The 15,498-nt window shown below is 46.1% G+C and overlaps 1 protein-coding gene across 2 annotated transcripts in view; it reads right to left on the reverse strand.

Moving 5' to 3' along the window:
- Nucleotides 1-4,648: 4,648 nt before the first annotated feature.
- The window catches only part of LOC120920763 (cyclin dependent kinase 2 interacting protein), a 35,181-nt gene continuing 24,331 nt past the window's right edge, over nucleotides 4,649-15,498 (reverse strand). For both annotated transcript variants that reach the window (XM_040333043.1, XM_040333042.1), the window contains exons 4-5: nucleotides 7,006-7,135; nucleotides 4,649-4,960 (exon numbers count right to left, since the gene is read on the reverse strand). In XM_040333043.1, the coding sequence (XP_040188977.1) occupies nucleotides 4,758-4,960; nucleotides 7,006-7,135 (333 nt within the window). In that variant the 3' untranslated portion in view covers nucleotides 4,649-4,757. The remainder of the gene's footprint in view (nucleotides 4,961-7,005; nucleotides 7,136-15,498) is intronic.

Consider the following 15,498-nt stretch of genomic DNA (forward strand, 5'->3'; position numbering starts at 1 on the left):
CTGCATTAGTGCAGAGTAACTGGCGGCTCGCGGAAAGTTCCCGATTTGCCGTTTTGCGATTTGGACTTTTTTGACCATGTGACCGCCAATCATGGCGGTTACCTCATTCCTGCCTCCCCGGCATAGCAAACCCCCCCCCCCTTAAAGGCCCGATGGTTCCAAGGGGTTAAACAAACATGCTCTAAGTACCTGCTCTGTACAATGGTTTTGCACAAAGCTGCTTCGATCCCCCCTGTTCTCTAATCCCCCCTGTCTTTCCTCACTTCTATGTACCCCTGTCTTTCCTCACTTCTATGTACCCCTATAACTAACCTTTCCCCATAGAGGGGGGCACTCATGCACCGTTGATCCTGAGCTGTGCTGCTTGTGTCCATTTGATGCACAGAATGTGGCTTGGTCCCACCCCCGCTCTCTGCTCATGGGTTGTGATTGACAGCAGCATGAGCCAATGGCTTTTGCCACTGTCCAGTGAGACGCTGATTTTGGGCACAGTGCTGGATTAAGTAAGTATATATTGGGGGGGGGGGGGGGGTGCGTGGCATACGGGAACAGGTGTTTTGTTTTAATCGTTACTAAACCCACAAAAATATCGGTCTGTAGAAGCAGTAAAGCATGCTTGTTGTACTCGCTGGAACCTAAGGCGTTAATCCTGCAAATTGTGTAAAAAAAAAAAGGCTGTTTGATCCTGTCTCCTCTGCTCCTTCCCTTTTTCTTCTGTCCCCAATCATCTCCTGCTAAGGAACCTTGGGGGCACATGCTCAGTTTGGTGTGTGTAGAGGTTTTTTTTTTTCTTTTTGAAGGGGTTGTATGGGCGTGCCACAGGGCCAATTGGCACAGTCCAGAGTCAGGGGTTCATGCAGCCTCATAGGACAATCAGAGGATGAAAACTCCTCCTACAAGCTTTAACCAGACACTGGTAGAATTCACAAGACTGCTATATACTGCTGATTAGAAAAGGAATTTGGTTTTATATTTACGAAAATAATTGCCTTTCCCTGTTCTGTGGGAGACGATGATAATAATAATATAGTGACGGCGGGCTCCTGGGTTTAGTAACACTTGAATGCGTTAAATTTAAGTTTAGTACGACCACGTTGTACAATAATAGAGACAATGTTGTTTTTAGTGTATTTTCTCTTTCCCGGAAGATGTGGTCAAAAAAAGCCGTTTCTAATATGTAATAAAAGATTGTGTTTGTCGTCTTTGTGGTATTACTGCAGTTGATGCATTCAGGTATCTTTAACCCCTTCCATACCGGGGGGCACTTACGCACCTTCCTGCCCAAAGCTGATTTTCAGCGCTGTCATAATTTGAATGACAATTGCGCGGTCATGCTACTCTGTACCCAAACAAATTTTTTATCATTTTGTTCCCACAAATAGAGCTTTCTTTTGGTGGTATTTAATCACCCCTGCGGTTTTTATTTTTTTTGTGCAAAAAAAATAAATACAATTTTTTTTTTTTTTTTTTGTAAATCAGTAAATTTTCTACTTCAATAACCGGCACTGATATGGCGCGGCGGCACTGATGGGCACCATTGCTGGGCATGATTGATTTGCGGTCTTTCACAATGGTTCCCATTTGTGGGCACTGATTGGCACATATTTGGCATCAATTTTCATATGTGGATGGCCATGTGGGATGTACCTGGCCATCCACATGCTTGGGATTTCCCTGGTGGTCCAGTGTGGGCATCCATGGGGGGGGGGGGGGGGGGGGGCTGGGCTGATAAATAATCAGCGCAAACCCCCCCCCCGTCAGGTGAGCCGCCGATCGACTCTCCTCTACTCACGTCTATGAGGCGTATCCTATGTTAAGTATGGAAGTCGTTATCGCGTCGAATTTTGAAAGTTTTACGTCGTTTGCGTAAGTCGTTCGCGAATAGGGCTGTACGTAAATTACGTTCACGTCTAAAGCATTGACGATTTGCGGCGTAATTTCGAGCATGCGCACAGGGATTCTTTCACGAACGGCGCACGTCAAATACGTGGGGTCACAATTAATTTAAATAAAACACGCCCACATCATCCACATTTGAATTAGGTGGGCTTACGCTGGACCACATACGTTGGGGTGCAAGTTCTTTCTGAATACGAAACTTGCGCCCTAATTTACGGCGGTTTAACGTATCTGAGATACGTTACGCCCGCCGATAGATACACCATTGTATCTGAATCCGGGCCTGTGTGTATTAAAGCAGGTGTCCCAATACTTTTGACAATAGAGCGTAGAAACCGGCACATCAATAACTGGTAAGCTTCCCATCTATTACATTCTTTGTTCTTTGGTTTTATTACTGCCAGTGTAACTGAACCTTCATAAAACGTGACCGCGGGATTTCCATTACACATCCGCTTGGATGGCGCCATTATTTCTCCCGAGAAGGATCACCCCAAAATTTGCGCGTGTAAATACTTTCCCCCGACTTAGTTGGGGGTAGGTGGTACACTTTGGGGTCAGCCACGCCTTCTGACCTCTGGGGCGGACCCTGTTCCAATTCCTGGGTCTTTTTTTTTTTTCTTCTAGTGAAAAATTTTCAAACAACATTCTTTCACTCGGTGAATGTACGAAGATTTTTCATATTAATATAATATTATTATTTGCTCTTTTTGTACTATAAAGGGCTCATTTTTGTTTTTTTTAACCCCCATTGTTACTGGCCGATTCATCGATTATGAAAACAGTAATCGATTCATTTTCATAATCGATTAGTTGTTTCGGCCCTACATGCTTGTAATCTAAAGCACTTGTATACCAAAGCAAATTTTCCCATAAGAAATAATGGAAACTCGGATGATTGGTTCCACAGCCATTTATTGATAAGTTCTTCAGTTTACAGTCCATATAAAAAGATTGTAGCGATGTGATTGGTTGTGTGACCATAAAATGTCCGCCCACCAATGGAAGCCTCCACAAGGGGATTAGAAGCAAAATCCAGCAGGATCTCCAGAGTATAAAAGAGAAGAGAGGCGCCTCTAAGTGTAGCGATATGGTTACATTTAATGAAAATACGACATTGAGAAACTCACATGGTTGATGATTAAAAGAGACACATCTAAGGCCCAGATTCTCGTATCTGGGCGTAAAACTGTGCGGGCGTAACGTATCTGGTTTACGTTACGCCACCGCAAGTTTTACAGGCAAGTGCTTTATTCACAAAGAACTTGCCTGGAAAGTTGCGGCGGCGTAGCGTAAATCTGCAAGCCCGCATTTTAAATGCATTTTTTGCTGTGAAAATGCCAATGGTCCCAAAAATGTGTCAAAAGTGTCCGCCGTAATGTCGCAGTCACAAAAAAAACAAAAATCGCTGATCGCCGCCATTAGTAGTAAAAAAAAAAAAATAATTAATAAAAATGCAATAAAACTATCCCCTATTTTGTAAACGCTATAAATTTTGCGCAAACCAATCGATAAACGCCTATTGCGATTTTTTTTTTACCAAAAATAGGTAGAAGAATACGTATCGGCCTAAACTGAGGAAAAACTTTTCTTTTTATATATTTTTGGGGGATATTTATTATAGCAAAAAAATATTGCCTTTTTTTCAAAATTGTCGCTCTATTTTTGTTTATAGCGCAAAAAATAAAAACCGCAGAGGTGATCAAATACCACCAAAAGAAAGCTCTATTTGTGGGGAAAAAAGGACGCCAATTTTGTTTTGGAGCCACGTCGCATGACCGCGCAATTGTCAGTTAACCACTTAAGACCCGGACCTTTAGGCAGCTAAAGGACCTGGCCAGTTTTTGCGATTCGGCACTGCGTCACTTTAACTGACAATTGCGCGGTCATGCGACGTGGCTCCCAAACAAAATTGGCGTCCTTTTTTCCCCACAAAATAGAGATTTCTTTTGGTGGTATTTGATCACCTCTGCGGTTTTTATTTTTTGCGCTATAAACAAAAATAGAGCGACGATTTTGAAAAGAATTCAATATTTTTTACTTGTTGCTATAATAAATATCCCCCAAAAACATAAAAAATATTTTTTTTCTCAGTTTAGGCCGATACGTATTCTTCTACCTATTTTTGGTTAAAAAAAAAAATCGCAATAAGCGTTTATCGATTGGTTTGTGCAAAATGTATAGCGTTTACAAAATAGGGGGATAGTTTTATTGCATTTTTATTCATTAATTATTTATTTTTTACTACTAATGGCGGCGATCAGCGATTTTTTTTCGTGACATTATGGCGGACACTTCGGACAATTTTGACACATTTTTGGGACCATTGTCATTCTCACAGCAAAAAATGCATTAAAAATGCACCGATTACTGTGAAAATGACAATTGCAGTTTGGGAGTTAACCACAAGGGGGCGCTGAAGTGTGACCTCATCTCTGTTTCTAACTGTAGGGGGGTGTGGCTGTAGGTGTGACGTCATTGATTGCGTTTCCCTATAAAAGGGAACACACAATCGATGACGGCGCCACAGTGAAGAACGGGGAAGCTGTGTTTACACACGGCTCTCTCCGTTCTTCAGCTCCGGGGACCGATGGCGGGACTCCAGCGGCGATCGGGTCCGCGAGTCCCGGAGCTTCGGACCGGGTCGCGTGCACGCGCGACCCCTCGGCTGGGCTTAAAGGGCAACGCACAGGTACGTTGATGTGCAATTCTGACGACGTATATCGGCGTGAAGGGGTCCTTAAGTGGTTAAAGCGACGCAGTGCTGAATCGCAAAAAGTGGCCCGGTCTTTGGCCAGCCAAATGGTCCGGGGCTGAAGCGGTTAACAGTTTTCAGCAAATTCTTCTTGGGCAGTCTGTTAAATGGTCCTGTGGCCCGTTTCCATCAGCATGCTTTCCAGCAGGACTTTGATACTGTTGTCTACATAGGGTTGATACAGCCAACAAGACAGATACACCATGAGCAGGTCCTGGTCGGGAGTGTGCGCCATTTCACTGACGATTGTGCGCTTAAGTGCCATTTCCTTCTTGAACATGTCTGACATTTTCTGGGAGGTTTCATCTGAAAAATAAAAATTGATTGGCTTACAAATGATAACAGTGACAGTGACGCTAATGTGACGGCCCTAAACAATTCCACCCAATTCCTCCAAACAATGACCCGGATTCAAAGAGATCTGCGCTCTATTTGCGGAGGCGCAGGGCAACGATTTTGCCCTGCGCCCACCCGAAAAATATTTTGCGTTGCCCTCGATTCACGGAGCAGTAGCTCCGTGAATTGCGAGGGCGCGCCGGCAAAATTGCCCGGCGTAAGCGCGCGCAATGTAAATGATCCCGCCGGGGGCGGGAATCATTTAAATTAGGCGCGTTCCCGCGCCGATCGTAAAGCGCATGCGCCGTCGGGAAACTTTCCCGACGTGCATTGCGGCAAATGACGTCGCAAGGACCTCATTTGCTTCAAAGTGAACGTGAATGGCGTCAAGCGACATTCACGTATCACTTACGCAAACGGTGTGAAATTCAAATTTCAGGACGCGGGAACGGAGGGTATACTTTAGCATTGGCTGCCCCTACTATTAGAAGGGGCAGCCTTACGCTAAACACGCCGTACGGAAACTCCGGAACTTGCGTACGCAGGGCCCGCGCAACATTGTGAATCGGCGTAAGTATGCAATTTGCATACTATACGCTGACCACAATGGGAGCGCCCCCTAGCGGTCAACGCAAGAATGCAGCCTAAAATCTGCGTGGCATAAGAGCCTTATGCCACGCAGATTTTAGGCTGCAGTCGGCGCAACGATTTCTCTGAATCAGGAGAACTCGTTACGCCGGCGCAAATCAGCAATTGCGCTGCGTAACTGCTTACTGAATCTGGGCCAATACTTTTACAGTTCTCATCTGGAAAACAATAAAAAAAACACGCAATGCACCCGTCGATGTTCAATTCCTCGCTGCTGTGCTGATCCAATGATCTTTGGCCTAACCATCCCCCACCCTGACACCGCACATACACTGCCGGGTGGGCGCTTTCTCCTTCTGGGTGGACGTTCAGGAAGGTCCCTCAGAAGGAGAAGGATCCCCCGCAGTGGCGCGATCCCGATGCGCTCGTGTTACCCGGACACGGCGCATCTCTGATCGGCAGGAGGGCTCTGTGCTTGGCCCTCCTGATCACATGACGGATGTGTCCAATCACAGCCATCATGCGATGTAAATAGAGATCCAGTTGCTAGGCGATCGGCTCGCCTCTCCTCCACGGAAGTTGTCAGTGAGGAGAGGAGAGCGGATCTCTGCAGCCGGCCGGTGATCAGTGAGTATGAGACGTTTTTTTTTTTTTTTTGGTAGCTTTTTACACAATGATCACTGGCCCAGTGTCCCCACACAATGTAAACACACAATGGGCCAGATTCAAGAAGCAATTGCGTCCGTGTAACCATAGGTTACGCAACGCAATTGCTGACTTGCGCTGGCGTAGCGAATGCTCCTGATTCAGGAACATCGCTACGCCGACTGCAGCCTAAAATCTGCGTGGCATAAGGCTCTTATGCCACGCTGATTTTAGGCTGCATTCTTGCGTTGGCCGCTAGGGGCGCTCCCATTGTGATCTGTGTATAGTATGCAAATTGCATACTACCACCGATTCACAACGTTGCGCGAGCCCTGCGTACGCAAATTACGTAGTTTGCGTACGTCGGGTTTCGCGTAAGGTTACACATCCTAATAGCAGGCGCAGCCAATGCTATAGGATAGCCACGTTCCCGCGTCGCGAGATTTAAAATCTACGTTGTTTGCGTAAGTGAATCGTGAATGGCGCTGGATGCCATTCACGTTCACTTTGAAGCAAATGACGTCCTTGCGACGTCATTTGCCGCAATGCACGTCGGGAAAGTTTCCCGACGGAGCATGCGCTCTACGCTCGGCGTGGGAGCGCGCCTAATTTAAATGATTCCCGCCCCCGGCCGCCACATAAGTGCCCGGAATGGAAGTGGTTACGGAGTCATCCATCCAAACACTATGCCTGCTCTCTTACCTGATGCTGAAAACACTGACAGACATACAAAAGAAAAGAGAAAACCAAGTCATCAGAAATACAAACAGTGAACTGCTCACAGAAAAGAGAAGTAGGCCAGGTATGGAACAGGACAGGACAAGGCGCTTCACCGCGGCACTGAAAAGCCTCCAGATCGCACACTCCTTTAAACGTCAGCGTCAGTTTTTCCATCTTCATTTGTATTTGTTGCTGAGGGTTCAAAAATAATATCAATTATTTGGAAGCAATTGAGAGAAAACTGCCAGCTACAGTGCCTTGAAAAAGTATTCATACCCCTTGAAATGTTCCACATTTTGTCACGTTACAACCAAAAACGTAAATTTTATTGGGATTTCATGTGATGGACCAACACAAAGTGTCACATAATTGTGAAGTGGAAGGAAAATGATTAAATAGTTTTTTAATTTTGTTTTTTTATAAATAAATATGTGAAAAGTGTGGGGGAGCACACAGAATTCATTCATTGATGAATGAAGCTCCATTTTCATTTTTGGAGCTTCTGAATCACCAACTGAGGCCAAACCTGCAAAAATAAGACGAATGGATGTTCCTAAAAGTACGAATGTACCAAAAGAGGTCATTAACCACTTGCACATATACCCCCCTCCTGCCCAGGTGAAATTTCAGCTTCCGGCACTGCGTCGCTTTAACTAACAATTGCGCGGTCGTGCGACGTGGCTCCCAAACAAAATTGGCGTCCTTTTTCCCCCACAAATACAGCTTTCTTTTGGTGGTATTTGATCGCCTCTGCGGTTTTTATTTTTTGCGCTATAAACAAAAAAGAGCGTCAATTTTGAAAAAAATACAATATTTTTTACTTGTTGCTGTAATAAATATCCCAATTAAAAAAAAAAAAAACACATTTTTTTTCTCAGTTTAGGCCGATGCGTATTCTTCTACATATTTTTGGTAAAAAAAAAAAAATCGCAATAAGCGACTGGTTTGCGCAAAAGTTATAGCGCCTACAAAATAGGGGACAGAATTATTATTTTTTATTATTTTTTTTACTAGAAATGGCGGCGATCTGCGATTTTTATTGGGACTGCGACATTATGGCGGACACATCGGACACTTTTGACACATTTTTGGCGCCATTCACATTTATACTGCGATCAGTGCTATAAACATGCACTAATTACTGTATAAATGTGACTGGCATTGAAGGGGTTAACACTAGGGAGTGAGGAAGGGGTTAAATGTATTCCCTGCATTGTGTTCTAACTGTAGGTGGAGGGGGGGGGTGACTGGGGGAGGTGACCGATGCTGTGTCCCTATGTACAAGGGACACAGATCGGTCTCCTCTCCAGAGATAGGACGCTGTCTCTGTGTAAATAGGCAATGAGAGATGATCTCATATGTTTACATATGAGATCATCTCTCATTGGCCGCACAGATCGCATCGCAAACGGCCACTCTGATTGGCCGTTCGCGGCGATCTGTAATTGGTTGTGTCCAAGGGACACGGCCAACACAGAGTTTCCCCGCTGCACGCTCTGGAGCGCGCGCGGGGAACGCCCAAAGGGGCGGACGTCTATTGACGTCCTGTTGGATTTTGGGATCCGCGCTGTAGCCGTCATTTGACTATAGCGCGGGTCCCAGGAGGTTAAATGGAGAGCCTTCTAATCAGTCCCCCCAGGGGCCCGATATGACTGTAACAACACAGGACCCTACACCGGTGGCGGCTGCCACTTCACCAACCGAAGAGTCTTCCCAGGAACCAGATAAGGCCGTACCAAGACAGCTCTCTGCATCAACGATTCATCTACTGCGCTCACCTAAAAGGTACTTCCAATTTTCCAGCCACATTTTTTACGCCTTCTTTATATTTGTTACGAATTCCCATTCACATAGCACAGCTTTAAGAAGAATGTAAAATATGCTGCTCACCATTAAAGGAGGAACCCCATGGAAAAAATCATGAATAAAAATAAACATGGCCACCCAAAATCCAGACCCTTACTGAGCATGCATCCTGGCAGGCCAGGAAAGGGGGGGAGGGAGGGGGGTGAGCATGCACCGCCCTCTTCTCCGCACCCATACCAGGTCACATGCTCTCGACATGGGGAGATGCCTTGTCATGGGGGAGGGGGGTCCCCCTTTTGCAAGGACACTCCCCATGTTGGGGGCATGTGGTCTAGTATGGATGATGTATGTGCGTGATTAAGCACTAGCAAGAGTGCGAAACTAGTCGGCTGTCCTGGTTTATGGTTGTGGTGATTATGCATGTTCCTGCTTGAAAAAAAAAAGACAACTTTTTTGAAAAGTTATTTGGGAGTGCGGCTGTCCATCTCCTTCCTCCTATTGCTACTGTTAAAAACGGGGAGGTGGAGGGTTATAAAAAAATAATAATAATTTGGCTTTGGTACTGAAAAGGTTAAAAAAAAAAATTAAAGGATTAAAAATAAATCTTGGTTTGGCAAAGAAAGGGTTCATAAATGAAAGAGAAAACATTCCACCTGGAAATTAAAGGGTTAAAAGTGTGTGTGTGTGTGTGTGGGGGGGGAGGAGAAGATATGATTTGACAGTGAAAGGGTTAAAAAATGGTTTGCCGCTGAAAGGGTTAACCACTTGAGATCCGCGCTATGGTCCAAAGACGTCCACAGCGTGGCTCTCAAGTGCCGGGTGGACGTCCATGGACGTCCTGCTGTTGTTGTTCCCTGTGCGCGCCGCTGGGGGCGCGCAGCGGGGAAACAACGTGCCCGGCGCATCGCTCGGGAGCCGATGCCAGTGCCTGGTGGCCGCGATGTCCGCCAGACACTCGCGATCGTCGGTAACACAGCAGGACGTGGAGCTCTGTGTGTAATGATGGGGTGTAAACACAGAGCTCCACGTGCTGTGAGGGAGAAAGGAGACCGATCTGTGTCCCTTTACATAGGGACACACCTCATCAGTCACCTCCCCCAGTCAGTCCCCTCCCCCCACACAGTTAGAACACACCCAGGGACTACATTTAACCCCTTCCTCTCCCCCTAGTGTTAACCCCTTCACTGCCAGTCACATTTATACAGTAATTAGTGCATTTTTATAGCACTGATCGCTGTATAAATGTGAATGGTCCCAAAATTGTGTCAAAAGTGTCCGATACGTCCGCCGCAATAAAGCAGCCCTGACAAAAAAAATAAAAAAATCGCAAATCGCCACCATTACAAGTAAAATAAATAAATAAATAAATACATTTTGTAGGCGCTATAACTTTTGCGCAAACCAGTCGCTTATTGCGATTTTTTTTTTTTTTTTACAAAAATATGTCGAAAAATACGTATCGGCCTTAACTGAAAAACAAAATTGTTTAAAAAAAAAAAATTGGGATATTTATTATAGCAACAAGTAAAAAATATTTATATATATATTTTTAAATCGTCGCTCTTTTTTTTGTTTATAGCGCAAAAAATATAAAACGACGAAGTGATCAAATACCACCAAAAGAAAGCTCTATTTGTGGGGAAAAAAAGGACGTCAATTTTGTTTGGGAGCCACGTCGCACGACCGCGCAATTGTCAGTTAAAGCGACGCAGTGCCGGAAGCTGAAATTTCGCCTGGGCACGAAGGGGGTTTATGTGCCCAGTAAGCAAGTGGTTAAAAAAGATGAAAGATGAAAAATACTGGTTTGGCAGTTAAAGGGTTAAAAATGGGAGAGGGGTTATAAAATAATAATAATAATAATTTGTTTTTTGGCAATGAAAGGGTTAAAAGAAATAAAAGGATTAAAATAAATCTTGGTTTGGCAAAGAAAGGGTTCATATATGAAAGGGAAAACATTCCACCTGGCAGTGAAAGGGTTAAAAAAAACGAGGAGGGTTAAAAAATTTGGTTTGGCGCTGAAAGTGTTAAAAACGAAAAGAAAAACATTGTGATTTGGCGGTGAAAGGGTTACAAATGTAGAAATAATTGGGGTGTAATAATAATAATAATAATGAAGAGATCTGGGACTGAAAGGGTTAAATCTCATCCACAAGAACATCTTCTATGAGATCCGTATTCTGATCCTACAGCCTGAATTCACAAAGTTCACAAATAAGGACGTGGCCCCTTTAAGAAAAATCGGCAGTTATTTTCATCATGAGATTAAAAAAAAAAGAAGGAGGTCACATGACTCTGTGCCGTGATGTCATATAATGTGGTGCAGACAGTGCGACTGTTGCCATGGTTACCATTGATGTCATCAGCTGAGCCAATATAAGGCGGTGCGGAGGGGAAGGCAGCAGAAGTCGACTGATCACTGACCAGTGAAGACGTGTTTCTAATCTCTCCTGAGATTTTTCTTGCGATTTGATTCGATTTCATTCGATTCGATTTCATTGCGATTTCTAGTTCTCGTACATTTAAAGCGCGTTTCTTTATTCTTAATAATGAGACAATTAAAATGTAAAAAGATTTCTTCTCTGAAAAACACCAAAGAGAAGCCCAGCGAAGGAAGGGCGGCTGTGGAAAGAGGAGGTATCAGTGACCAGCCTGCAGATACCCCCAAAAAGCCCTCCAAAATGAAGAGGAGCCGGGCGTTTGTACGCGGCTGTATCAGAGCCGTCGTTGGATGTCTCGGATCCGGCTGTAAAGCCAAAGGACATCACCGGGATACCGACACCGAGATTGGTAAGTACTATGGATAGTGATAGATACAAAATGTACTGTACAGGGAGGGGGAGGAGTCATGTACAGGGAGGATGAGGGGGAGGAGTCATGTACAGGGAGGATGAGGGGGAGGAGACATGTACAGGGAGGAGGAGACATGTACAGGGAGGGGTCATGTACAGGGAGGGGGAGGAGTCATGTACAGGCAGGGAGGAGTCATGTACAGGCAGGGAGGAGTCATGTACAGGCAGGGAGGAGTCATGTACAGGGAGAGGGAGGAGTTAAGCCTCTATGTGATCTTTATACCCTCCCCTCTGTCACATACAAAGCTCCTCCCAGTGTCTGTGGGTTATTTATAAAGAAACGGTTTCTAGCGGAATAAAGAGGAAGGAAATCCATCGATTGAACAAAAATCATTTCTATTCCCGGCATGCTGGGAGAGCCAACTGTCACACTGGTTGTGCTCTCAACCCAACTGTCATTACGGATCACATGGGCAGCATTATGGCAGTTGGAGATTAAACAGAGACCAAGATGGATACATTGTAATACAAGGAGAAATGTCTGATTGTTGTTTATAAAGCACAGGCACTGGGACGGAGATTATTATATGACAGAGGAGGAGAGATACAGATCAGGGAGAGTGAGAGGTGACAGAGGGGGAGGAGACATAGAGGGGGAGGAGACATAGAGGGGGAGGGGTGAGGAGGGGAGGAAACATGTACAGGAAGGGGGAGGAGACATGTACAGGGAGGGGGAGGAGACACAGGGAGAGCTGCAGATAGCAGCGTATGATGGAGCCACATACTAACTCCGGGGCCAGGACTCATGAAACATAAAACACCCCCCCCCCCCCATATGTACACATGTATAGGGATTTCCATGGACATTGATGGTTCTTGTCCTGTAAAAAGAAATCTGCAGATTTTTAAACCAAGAAAAGCAAACAGTAATTCTTGGCGCTGTATACAGAGAGCCCCCTCCCCTTTATACAGAGAGCCCCCTCCCCTTTATACAGGGAGCCCCCTCCCCTTTATACAGAGAGCCCCCTCCCCTTTATACAGAGAACCCCCCTCCCCTTTATACAGAGAGCCCCCCCTCCCCTTTATACAGAGAGCCCCCCCCTCCCCTTTATACAGAGAGCCCCCTCCCCCCTCCCCCTCCTAACTGACTTTTTTTGAACAAGCTTTGCATTCCCCTCATTACAGGCTGGGCTGATCCCCTCAGTGCCAACCAACTGCCAGAAATTGCCAACATGGACATTGTAGCCAACATAAAATAAAATGGTGATGTCTTTAGGGTGCAGGTGGTGTGATCTGCAGAGCTGCGCTCCCCAACAATTACAGTCCAGGCCTGTCCCTGATTGGTTGATATAGAAGAGGCCAGAACTTAAATGTAATTATTGGGAACTGCAGTGCAGAAGATCACTCCGTCTGCACCCCAAAGGCATTAAATAGACCCTTTATGCCCCTGCTGAACAAATGGGGCCCCTAGTAGATCCCTGCAGGGCTGTGCTGTAAAGCAGCTCCCACAGACAGTATCTATTTCATCATTTGCCTGAAATTTTGCCTGACACGCCGCCCACACTGGCCGATTTGGAATGGCCGGCAGAAGTGCTGTGATTCCAAATCATGGGAAAAGGGGGAGCAAGAATTCGGATTACATTATTCTTAATGGCACCCCAAACATTGCAAGATCTTGTCACCATTGTCACATGACAGAATCGCATGGAAATCGATCCAAAATGTGCAGGGGGCTATTTCTTCACTTTGGGGTGCGGCGGAGTAATCTGCAATACATCAGTTCCCGGTCCCCGGCCTCTTCTATATCAATCCACCGCAACAATTCGAGGGATTACAATAAAAGAGGCCGAGTGTTTAATAATCAGAAACAGAAGCCCTGCAGATTACTCCCCCGCACCCGGAAGTGACGAATCAGTTCCCTTTCTGACTCCATTCATTTTACTGGGTCGGCATGAAGGCCAGGCAACCAACATTTTTATATGAAGGCCAACATTAGTCATCCCTGTGTCCCTGTCATGTCGGGTTCATTTATTGCCCCTGACACTGGGATTTGGAACTTTTCTCTCTATAATTTGATGTTGTATAAAAAATATATAAAATGTAGATGAAGTGAAGGTGCTAAATCCGATTCTTATTTTTATTGCAGATGTACGCAGTATTTACTGCACAGACAGCTCACAAGGCAGGACTGCCCCAGTGAGCGAGACAGAATATGAAAGCTACACTGAGACTCCACCAGCATGCGACGTTCACACGGAGACATCAACAGCATGCAACGTTCACACATGGACTCCACCAGCATGTGACGTTCACACGGAGACTCCACCAGCATGTGACGTTCACACGGAGACTCCACCAGCATGTGACGTTCACGCGGAGACTCCACTAGCATGTGACGTTCACACGGAGACTCCACCAGCATGTGACATTCACACGGAGACTCCACCAGCATGTGACATTCACACGGAGACTCCACCAGCATGTGACATTCACACGGAGACTCCACCAGCATGTGACATTCACACGGAGACTCCACCAGCATGTGACATTCACACGGAGACTCCACCAGCATGTGACATTCACACGGAGACTCCACCAGCATGTGACATTCACACGGAGACTCCACCAGCATGTGACATTCACACGGAGACTCCACCAGCATGTGACATTCACACGGAGACTCCACCAGCATGTGACATTCACACGGAGACTCCACCAGCATGTGACGTTCACACGGAGGCATCAACAGCATGTGACGTTCACACGGAGGCATCAACAGCATGTGACGTTCACACGGAGGCATCAACAGCATGTGACGTTTACACGGAGACTTTGCCAGAATGTGACGTTCACACGGAGACTCCAAGGAACCAAGGTACGGATGTACCAATACAGGTCCACACAGTGGTGGCGGATGCCACTCCAGCAACGGGAGGGTCATCCCATCAGCCCTCCCAGGGACCAGGTACAGCTTTACCAACAGAGGTCCCCACACTGGTGGCAGCGGCCACTGCAGAAACCAGAGGATCTTCTAATCAGTCCTCCCAGGGGCCTGATTTGGCTGTAACATGGGTTTCTACACTGATGGCGGCGGCCACTGCAGTAACCCGAGGGTCTTCACATCAGCCCTCTATGTCTCTTTCTGCAGCTTCTGAATCACCAACTATCAATGTGGTTGGACTAACAAGACAATTAGTTATTCCTAGAAGAAGACTCAACAAAAAGTCTGAGGAACCCTCCCAGGGACCAGGTACGGCTTTACCAACACAGGTCCCTACACTGGTGGCGGCTGCCACTCCAGTAACCGAAGGGTCTTCCCATCAGCCCTCCCTTTTTGATGCTTCTGAATCAACAACTATCAATGTAGTTGGTCAAACCAGACGATTGGCTGTTCCTAGAAGAAGACTCAACAAAATGTCTAAGGACCCCTCCCAGGGACCAGGTACGGCTGTACCAACACAGGTCCCTACACTGGTGGCGGCTGCCACTCCAGTAACCGAAGGGTCTTCCCATCAGCCCTCCCTTTTCGACGCTTCTGAATCACCAACTATCAATGAAGTTGGTCAAAGACCATTGGCTGTTCCTAGAAGAAGACTCAACAAAAAGTCTGAGGAACCCTCCCAGGGACCAGGTACGGCTGTACCAACACAGGTCCCTACACTGGTGGCGGCTGCCACTCCAGTAACCGAAGGGTCTTCCCATCAGCCCTCCCTTTTTGATGCTTCTGAATCACCAACTATCAATGTTGTTGGTCAAAGACCATTGGCTGTTCCTAGAAGAAGACTCAACAAAATGTCTGAGGAACCCTCCCAAGGACCAGGTACGGCTGTACCAACACAGGTCCCTACATTGGTGGCGGCGGACACTCCAGTAACCGAAGGGTCTTCCCATCAGCCCTCCCTTTTTGATGCTTCTGAATCAACAACTATCAATGTAGTTGGTCAAACCAGACGATTGGCT

This window comes from Rana temporaria, chromosome 13 (genome assembly GCF_905171775.1).
Source record: "Rana temporaria chromosome 13, aRanTem1.1, whole genome shotgun sequence".
Taxonomy (NCBI): domain Eukaryota; kingdom Metazoa; phylum Chordata; class Amphibia; order Anura; family Ranidae; genus Rana; species Rana temporaria.